At 35.0% G+C, this 11,046-nt stretch overlaps 1 protein-coding gene across 1 annotated transcript; it reads right to left on the bottom strand.

Annotated features, from left to right (window-relative positions):
- Positions 1-270: 270 nt before the first annotated feature.
- LOC107788862 (uncharacterized) lies at positions 271-9,925 on the bottom strand. Its single transcript, XM_016610593.1, has 11 exons — positions 9,564-9,925; positions 8,527-8,670; positions 7,652-7,728; positions 3,930-4,006; positions 3,667-3,727; positions 2,698-2,765; positions 2,517-2,598; positions 1,883-1,966; positions 1,689-1,787; positions 1,313-1,432; positions 271-736 (listed from the first exon to the last, which is right to left on the bottom strand). Exons 2-11 carry the CDS (start codon positions 8,618-8,620, stop codon positions 554-556), a joined length of 945 nt encoding a protein of 314 aa, XP_016466079.1. The 5' UTR covers positions 8,621-8,670; positions 9,564-9,925; the 3' UTR covers positions 271-553.
- Between the last annotated feature and the right edge of the window lie 1,121 nt (positions 9,926-11,046).

Here is an 11,046-nt window from a genome sequence, read left to right as displayed (position 1 = left end):
GAAAAGGAGTATGATTTCTTGAAAGAGCAGATAGTATAAAAAAGGTCTAAGTTGCAATTTGCCGTTATAAATGGCGCCACATCTTAGCTGTGAAACCACAAAACCACCCCAAAACTCACAAATCCTCTCCTAAATCCCCACTTCCCAACTCTAGACCCACTTTCCCCTGCAATTCCCTCCAACTCAATTCATTGTAATAGATTGAATCAATAGTCTAATTCGAAATCAAAATTCCCACTTAGATATTTACAGTTTAAAAATATGCAAGACTTTTACCCAATAAAAACAACTTACTATATACTTACTGAATCCCTTTACACAAGAGTTCACAAGGGTAGGTTATATCACACTTTAATACATGAGAAGGGTGAGGAATGGGAGGGTAGATTAAAATACATATAATATATATAGGAGGAATTAAAGTTCAAACAAATAGAATATCCAATTCAGGCTACTATACAAATGCATGTCCGATAGAAGTATTGAAATCCAGCTAGAAGCTCGTGCTCTGTTGATTTTCAAACATCAAGTCCCTAATCCCTGAGAAACCACCTTACTTTGAGAGTAGCCCAAAAAAGGGATTTGTAATGGCAGAATGCAAAACCATGCCAGCTGATCTCAGTAGCGCCATATCGACCTTGTTTCTGGGCAACACCAAAAAATCACTTCCTTCACCTCTTTCAAACCCACAGAGCTCTAGAAACTGCACACCTTCTTTGAAAATTCCAACTCTAGCCTGCCATCCATGAGGAGTGAAGTAACATTAACTTGAATCCAAACAAATGGAAATTTCATCATTAAAAAATAAGCTATCCCGACTTTTTCTGATTCACAATTTCAGAACATGACAATAGAACATATACAGCAATTTAGATAGAATGAACAGTACAAGGGTATTTCTGCAAACAGTAGATTACATTCTTCATTGTGAAAGGTATAGCGACCAGAACAGAAGCACGCACAAGAGGCTAATATAGCAACACACCTATTTAGACTTTTTCATAACACATCAACCTATACCTTAGTAAGAGAAGGGATGATTCCGAGAAACAATTTCACTAGGCGGACATGGATGAAATGAGAAAGATTATACAAAATAAAGCTTAAGACCCTAATCTACATCTACACCATTACATGGCCAACAGTTGCAACATGTCCCCATCATCAACTGGTCCGGAGAAAGGAGGGGGTCGGGTGAGAGATCCTGCTCCCAACCTCTCTCCTCATCGTGATAATTTTGTCTCGATCCTTATAATACCCAAAAAATGAAGTAAATTTCATTCTTTCGGCGTGCGCTTAAAAAAGTATTCACCTGGAAAGCTGGATTACTGAGCCGGATCTTCCTGAACTTTCCTTCATCAGGATTGCTAACAACGTTTCTCACATAAACTAACAAAGCTTTGAAGGCCCGTTGCACTTTCTCGTCCTCCTCCTAACACATGAACATTTAACAATATTGTTATACTGGATACAATATGGCTCTCGAAGTTGATATCTGATAACAGCGTAACTTGATATTCAACTATGCATGTACTATTCCAATTACTTTCCTGGACAAAGTTTTTACTTTCCCGCAGCAAGCAGAAGGGCAAGAAGCTAAAAGCTAATTTGCATGAACTCGTAAGAGACTGGAAAGTTTTAATCAGAATTAAATAGTGAAACAGAAGTGTACAATGGAATTCAGATACCTCGTGCTGACGCCTGAGAGATCTTAAGCATTCCATCAAAACCTCTTTCTTTGTAGCGGAGTAACCAGATGATGCGGAAAAGTCAACTTTCAATGGATTCTGAGATTTGATTTTAGGGAGAAGAATTACTTGCAGCCAAACTGATGAATCCAATCAATCTCATAAACTGTCAACACGATTGCAAAACACAATACCTTAAATTCCTGCTTTGAGGTTTCTATGAATTTTGAAGACGTAGAGCTATTCATAGATGAACCAAGCCTAGCTCTCCTTTCTACCTGCCAGGACATGAACTTGCAACTTATCCTAATCCCAACAAGCTATGAAGTTGGGGATATATGATGCGTAGCTAAAACGCAGAATTAAAGTCCATATAGGGTACCAATATGCTATACTTTCAGTTTACACCAGAGTATAGAGTTGGATTACAGTTTATTCAAATTGAAAAAAAAAATGCTCAGGGCTTTGATCTAGTGGTAAGAGCGTAGCTAGTGTGCAGGTTAGGCACGCAACTCACGAGTTCGAGCCCTGCTGCAGACAAAAGCTTGATATTCATGTGGAGGAGGGTAGAGGGGCAGGCCCATTATCCACTGAATTTCAAACCTTGCACCAACTGGCCCCCGAGGATTTCTCAGTTTATGAAAAGAAAGAATAAACGAAAATGGTTAAGAGCATGGCAGAACTTCTCAAGGTATAAATGGCTGCATTTGCAGTTGTATAACACCTAAACAACTTACTAAAAGATGCAACACACAGCTACACTTGATCATCCAAATAGTACTATTTGGTAGGTACCAACTAAACTTAACTAAAAAGTAATAGTAATACCATGTCCTGCTGAAGTTTTTGACGAATTCTCTCCCTTGCCCTTCTCTCTTCTTCTTTTTCGGCCTTCATCTGTGCTTCAAAGCTGAAACGTGAGCAAAGTGCATAAACCTAAAATGAGGATTTTCAGCCAATAAGCACAAAGTACTTTATAAAGTAACACAGTTTCAATGCAGAAACACACCGTTTCCTCTCATTTTCCTCCGCCATTCGCTTTGTCGAAAGCAGTTCTTTGCCTGCACGTATCCTTTCCTACAAATTAACCAAAGTATTTGAATTTGATAATTAAAAATACACCTACATATATAACATCTGATCATTATTAGTTATGTGAGATCATATGCACTAGTTTCAAATATAAACATTTTACAGAACAAACAGAAGCTGGAAATCCCAAAAGAAAAGTCGATGAACAAACATTTTACGCGGGCACCACGTTAGCTTGCATGCACCTTGACTAATTCCATGGGGTACCTGCTACCTCCCACCAGCATCAGGTGCATGTAACTCTGTCCACCAAAGGTTTTCCCGCTGGAATTTGAACCTGAGACCTCATGGTTCTCAACCCACTTCATTGGCCACTAGGCCGCACCCTTGGGTGCTAAAAGTAGAACAATAACTAACTCTGCATTTCTCAGCAACTTACTCCAGGTTAACGATTTGAGATTATATGGAGGGATCTACTAATATTAGTTTCGATCCTTCGTTCTAAAGTATAGGGATCTTGGATCAATATATTACAAATGATCTCTATCTAGCTATTGGCAAATTGGTGGAAATCTTTTTAAAAATTGCTTCAAGGCTAAGAAATCATGGGTTTAACATCTTTGCATTATCTGTTAGTCAATCATGTCTACTTTGTTTTTTTTTATACACTAGTCGATCATTGGAATTTGAGGTTAAAGTTGGAAGATGATGCCATCTCTCAAACAGTGACATCGACTAGAATCCTTGCATAGGCTTGCACATGTACTGTTGTTCACATATGGAAATATATTCAGAGTTTCAGACCATGCACCGAAAGTTCATCACATCATTCTATCAACACCATTAGATCTCCCACATTTAACATATTGACAATTAACTTTCCACATTCCAAAAAGAACCAGAACTTACACCGGAGAAACTAAGAGAATAGGAAAATACTCCATACCTTCTCCCTTTCCATTTCCAGCTTTTTCTCTTCCTCTTCTCTCCTCTTGCGTGCTCGCTCCCTAAATAAGCAGAATTTTCATTCACCAATATAAGAAAGGAAAAAAGTAATAAAAGGAGACTGAAAATAAACCATAAGTCACTAACAGTGAAGCAGTTTCAAAAGGTAAAATAAGATGCAAGGAAATTGAACGTCTAATGACAATTTCCAGTTTTAGGATTAAACACGGAACATCCTCATGAAACTTTAATGGAAAATCGAACCTTAGCTCTTGTGCTTTCAACTTTACTTGTTCTGAATCAAAACCAGCACTAGGAGTTTCAATAATGTCCACATGAACCTGTATGCCATTCTCTCATCAGTATTTTAGGACTGAGTTGTGCAATACGACAGTTATAAAAGATAAAAGCGAAAAATTAAACATCAAAGATCACTTGGCCTGAAAGAGCAACTCCTGTCTCGAAGAGACATTAATAGAATCTGTAAATAACGGAAAACCTACAAACAAAGAATTTAAAAATGCAAAATCAGATAATTCACATTAATTCAGCGACCATTGCATAAACACATATGCATCCATAGGTCTACTTAGGACATGACCAATCTATATCAAGCGACCTACTCTTGTTTTGTTCTCTACCTGTGCTACTTGGACCTTCTATCAAATGTAATCATTTATGATCTTATCTAATCTTGTATAATCGCACATCCTTCTTAACATCTGCATTCCTACGACACTAATTTTGTGGATATGTTGGACCTAGCGACTAACATTCTCTCCCATATAACATGGTTGGTCACACAGCCTTTATAGAACTTGCCTTACACTTTGGTACATATGCTCCTACCTCATAATACTTCAGTAGCACTTCCTTTTCCACCACTCCTACTTTAACTGTGTAACACATTCATCTATCACACCGTTCTTGTGAAATATCGAGCATAGATATCTGACATGTCTACATTTGCACCACAATCTCATCTAATCTACATCAACTTCACTCATCTAATTTGACTAAGAGCCCGTCTGGACATAAGAAATTTTTCCCTTTTTTTGGAAAAATTTTCACTTTTTTTCGAAATCAGCGTTTGTTCATAAAATTTCCAATTTTCACTTGAAGATGCATTTTGGAATTTTTCGAAATTTGAAAAACTCCAAAAAGCTGTTTTTCAAAATTTCCCTCATATCACTCACAAAACTTCAAAAACAAACCAACATTATATTCATGTCCAAACACAACTCTAATTTTCAAATACCATTTTCACTTGAAAAAAAATTTCACTTTTTTTTTTTGGAATTTTACAATTTTATGTCCAAACGCCCACTAAATTTCGCTTATATTCGGTCTTACTTCTACTATCCTAAAACCCTTAATTCTTTTTTGCACAAATTCAAGCTTTTGGTTTGGCAATATTGCTAATTTTGCTAATTAACATGACATTTTTTTTGCGAAGGTAACGCATCTGATTAACATAACATCGACCACAAGTAAAATACACTATAGGCCTTCAATCCATATACATTTAGTTAGCTCATCCATAACTAGGGTAAACAAGTACTGGCTCAATGCACATCCTTGGAATAAATCCCCAACTCATGTAAACTCCTCTGAATCTCTTACCAATGTTCTCACACTTGTGATAGTTGCTTTGTACATATCCTTTATTACATTTCTATATTTAATACGAATTAGTTTCTTCTCTAACACCCGCCAAATGACTTTTCTTGGCACTCTATCATACGACATCTCTAGGTCAATGAATATCATGTATTCATGTGTATATCATTCTTTCTCCGTATAAATTTCCATCAATCTTCTTATAAAAATATAACCTCTGTTACAGTTCTACAAGACATAAATCTAAGCTGGTTCTCTGTCACTCTAATAGTATTCCTGAGTTTACGCTCTACTGCTCTTTCCAAAGTTTCATCAAACAAGTCGTAAGTTTATATTAAAATAGTTCGCTCAATTTTGAATATCTCCTTTATTCTGATATATCAGAATCAAAATACTTTTCTCCACTTGTTTGCACCCTTCCATTCCTTAGCACGACATTAAGTAACTTGGAAAGCCATATTACTCAAACATCTCTAAGACACTTCCATACCTATAAAGGGATACCATCTGGACCACATGCTTTTTCAAGCCTCATATTTTAATTGCATCCTTTATTTCTGAAGGCCTAATTCTACGAGTATAACTAAATCTTCTATTCTGCAAGATGTATGGATATATGTAAAGCTATCCTCGTGATCTGAGTTGAACAATCGATCAAAATGGACGCTCTATCTCGCTTGCTCTAATAGCTCTTTGCACCACCTCATTCAACTAGACACAACTAGCAGTCTAGCACCACTTGTTCCTTTCTTAATACAACATTATACTTTCTTCCACTAGGTAGTTGTGTTCCCTTCAATGTCTCTGCTCCTTCCTCCTTCCGTATGTTTTCCTGAATTGGTAATTGGTTTATGCCTTTTAGTGCCTACCACTGAATTGTCAATTGCTTGCAACTCGTCTGATCTTCTAACTCTTCCGCTTCACATCCAGAAACACTCGTTTATGTTAGTTAGTCGGTGCTTTCACTGGTATAACCTTGCGATCCTTACATGCAACTTTATCTTGTCTTTTGGAAAGGATAACGACTATTTGACTAAAGTTACCTCCACTTACAAAGGTGTGATTTCTCTTCTTAAAATATGTGTCAGATGAAATAAATAATAAGACAAACTCTAGAATAGCCTTTTCTTCTTCATTCCCAGTACCATAACCATATTCCCATGTACTTGGTTGAAACAATTGGAACAAGAAAGAGAAATTATCAAAGAAGAGAACATCAATGAGCACAGCTTGCTAGAAACTTGTCAATTATTGGGTTCCTAATTTTTAAAAAGTGACTACATTTTAAGTACCCACCAAGTCAAAGGCTTGCATGACATGCAAAACAGATACTGTTAAGAAAAGTTGAAAGAAACTTTTAGACATAGAAAACGGAGCTCGGGGCTTTTAGATTCCCTGTGATGGTGGGCCATTATGTTCCCTTGTCTCCCCTTAGAGGGAGATACACTGTATACTTGATAACTTGATACACTGTATATTTTACAGTTTACACAACTCATAAATTTGGCCAATCATGTTTTTTTAGCAAGAAGTTAACATTTTGCAAAGTTGAAGCATATTTAGAAATAAATCACATCAAATTCACGAACTTTTTATTTTCATAATCACTTCGTATAACATTGTCTTGAGATGAATCTAAATCGAGAAACATGGTTAGTGAAGATTCATATAGCCGACCCTAACTTGTTTGGGATTGAGACGTAGTAGTCATTGCATTAAACACATTTTTTTTCTAGAATTTTAGGAACTAATTCAACTTTGAAAGTAAATTTTGTTTGAAAAACTATAATCTAGCATCTATTCTTGTTCTCATACCTATTAGCAATATTAGTGTTGAGAAATGATTATACACTAATGCGTATAATGGCCTTCTTACCCTTTTTACTATACAACCTAGAAAGCTCCAGCCAATTCATTTTGCCGTAAGCACTAACCATTAGAAGTAAATTCACCATCTATCTTTGGTAGGAAGAGAAGTAGAAAAATGATCTAGAGTCTGCTAGCAAAAAAAAATTTTTTGCTCTAGAGTACTTTACTACACCTCTCTAAAATACCTCATCCATACAAACAGTAATGACTTGCTCTTCTTTGAAGATGCACATATTTTGCATACTGTTGCAACTGCATCCTGATTGGATGTCCGAAGCTTACACCCCTTTAAAGTTGACACTATTAGCTTAAGAATGTACTTAACACTCAAATTTCCGGACAATTAAACTAACCCCTCTCTCTATATATACATACAGAGAGAGAGAGACTCATTCTCATCTTAAAAGTGACAATCAAAATCACAAAAGTAGTCAAATTAACCATGAATACTGATGTACAAGGTAAAGAAAGGCTATCATCAGTGTTAAGCTAGATACCATGGGCATCTCATCAATGTCTGCGTCATTCTCATGATCAATAATCCAATTTACTGCATCCTCAAGGCTTGAATTACCTGAAAGAAGTATTGATTTTCAATCATAAAAGTGGACAGCTCAGTTAACCGCACACGGTAGCATCTAAAAGACAAAACAGTAGGTTAATGCTAGTAAATAGATAAACTCTCTTTTTCTTTTTTGGGGTGGGGGGAAGGGGGGGGGGGGGTTAAGGGCAAGAGCACCTCCTCAAGATTTGATGCCAACCTAGAGAATGCATTACAGGAAGACTGCAGAAATGAGTAGAACAACCGGCAGTTCTACAATATCCAAATATTTGGCAGGATAAACGGACTTAGATACAACAGAGAGTTGAAAGTCAACATCACTTTGTTGATGCAACACCTCTGCAGGATAAATCTCAACATCAACTGAATCTATATGGCCTAGTAACCAATTCTATTCAGGTCTTCAAGGAAAAGCCTAACAGGTTGTTAGATACAGGCATGGCGACATATGATGAGGTGATTTTATGTAATGAGCGTAGTTTTCAACCGTTCCTATAGTAAACAATGGATCAAGGAAAAGAAATCATGCAGAAAATCTTGTCTACACGCCCTTTACATCTCAAGTAAATAGAATCATGGAGAGAATGTTAGTACAAAAGCACATGATTAAACTAATTAGTTAATGCACATGCATGAAGTGATTTTCTGGGCTACATCCACAATTAAAAAAATTGAGAGCTTTCCCATACAAAATGGCATGTTTTAGCTAGATAATATAGATTGAATTAACAACCGATATAGCCTAACAGTTATATACTACTTCAGAAGCAAAAGTATTGAATATATCTAATACCATAAGGATGACCATACCGGAAGAATGAAGAGCCTTGGTGGCTCGAGCCTCTGAAAATCCCATTGCTTCAAGTTCACTTACCAAGCTTCTGTTAATGTCAGAAGCAGCCATTTCTGATCGTTGATATAAATTCTCTCGAAATCAGAAATATTGAAGCGCTTCTGCAAAGTAACAAATGTTTCATCAATAAAGATGTTTAAGATATGGAGAAAAACTCAACTTAAGACTACACTCCTTGCGCGTGTAGGCTTTTCTCTATTTTCGCGCTCAGAAAATCATGAAGATCAAGCTTCATACTTCAGAATTTATTCAAAGATGCCTAATAGCTTAAAATTACAACTCTTCAGTCACTATCACTACTGCATCAATCTTATAGATGGAGTATAGTGTGACAACTATCACAAAATATGTCTGCATAATTCCTAAAGTAATAACAACAACAAGAAACAATAGCATATATTCATTTAATATGGGACAGGGAAAAAAGGAAAAAAGAAATTATCCAACATATATTGGCATCAAACAAGTGTGGCAATATAAATGGAAGAGGGCCAAAAACAATTAATCAAGATAACCATTGGTAGTTACTGACAACATCCCTGTAATGAGTGTAGATAATCAAGATTATAAAATGATGACAATCAATCAATCAATTTACTGCTAGTCAAACCTAAACAAGTTGATGCCAATCATTTATATCCATTCTGCTATATGTGGGCTTATTTCTTTCCAATACGAAACAATTTGTATAAAATGATGTCAAGCCGCTGAAATGGGGTAAAGTGAGAGAATTCAAATTCAATGTACAGTAATCAGTAAACTATGAGAAGGAAGCAAAAGAAAATGAAGCCATAACTGGTTGACAGGATCAAACTGCCTGAAGAAACTAAGAAAAATAGTTTTAAAATAAAAAGAATAACAATAAACGAACTCCAATTTTGTGAAAGAAGGGAACAATAAAAGGCCGTAGAAACTTGAAACCCTGTTATAGTAATATAATTAACACAAATGGAATGGCTTATAAAGGCAAAAAAATCACAAAAAGGAAGCATACCCTTTTTGTGGCAAAGAGAAATTCAACTGTTTGTGTGGATTTGAAAAGCAGATTAAATGCGGAGTAAATTCATTCGGGAAGTTGAGGCACAGGGACAAAGTGGAGAAGAAGAACGCCATTTGCAAGTTAACGGGGGATGCCGATTCGATTCTTTGCCTCAAGCCTTAAGGTAAAGGTAACTAGTTTCCCGGGAAGATGGATTCTCAGCTGGGCAATGTCAACGGGGAATGGCGATAATGCTTTTCGAACAAGTAGAACCACCTACACACAATTGCAACAAAGGTAATTTTTCCATTGCTGATTTGGGGAAGAAGAGAGATTAAAGGGATGGATATACGTTTTGTTAGCATTTATATACACTGGTAAATCTACCGGCGCGAAAAAACTCCCATTAAGTTTACAAATAATCTTTTTAATTATTCAATATTAAAAATAAAACGTAAGTTCTTGTAAAATTCTTAATATAAAATAGTTAATTATATTAAACACTTCTATAATATGACTCGATTTTGATGCACCCTTGTATTTTAAAATCAAATACTTACACCACCTATTATATGAAATTAAGTACAATATATTAAAATATAAACTAAAATTCTAAACAATGTTTAACATATTTATTTTTAAGAAATTAAAAAAAAGATAATTTTTTTGTTGAATGGTGAATTATGTCATTACTCTTTTGGAGAATTATTCTGTTGATTTGTTTATATACTATTATTAACATTGAATAATTGGAATCTTCGTACAAATAACCATGTCGCATTCGTTGTTTATTTTTCTAACAGATATACATAAATAATTTGTGGTTATTTACACATGAAATATATGGATATTATACATTGCCATATATTAATTAATTATTACAATGTGTTTGATTAGGTATTCATTTGACAAAACTTTACTTCATTTAGAGCCCGCTTGGCCAACATCCCAAAAACTACTTATTTTGAAAAGTGTTTTTCGAAGAAGTACTTTAGAGTTATGCAGTTTGTGTTTGGCCAATTCGTTTGAGAAGTACTTTTTGCAATATTTGATAAGCAAATTGTATTTGGCCAATATTTTCAAAAGGTATACTTTTGAGTGTCAAATTACAATAAAAGGCGATAGAGATTTACTTACAATTAGCATTATTTTAAAAAGAGAAATTTAAATATTTATTATAGAAGAATTTAATTAATTTTTATTTTTATATAATTAAAGTATAAAACATAAAGTAATATATATTAAAGATTGAATCAATATAAAACTAAGTATATAAAAGCAATAATATTAGTAGGAACATACACTAGCACATTACATGTATGAAAAATGCTATCAATCCTTGAGAAAACAACAAACGAGGTAGTATTGTTGTCAACTATATTATATGCATGCACGCCAAAAAGTAAATATAAATAAAACTACAGATTGGAGATCATATAATATTAGTATACTGCAAAATAAAAAAAACCATACATTTGAAAAAAAAAAATGCTCGAGT

Source organism: Nicotiana tabacum, chromosome 22 (assembly GCF_000715075.1).
Source record: "Nicotiana tabacum cultivar K326 chromosome 22, ASM71507v2, whole genome shotgun sequence".
Lineage (NCBI taxonomy): Eukaryota > Viridiplantae > Streptophyta > Magnoliopsida > Solanales > Solanaceae > Nicotiana > Nicotiana tabacum.
The sequence above is the reverse complement of the archived record's forward strand: the minus strand, read 5'-3'. Positions and strand labels throughout refer to the sequence as shown.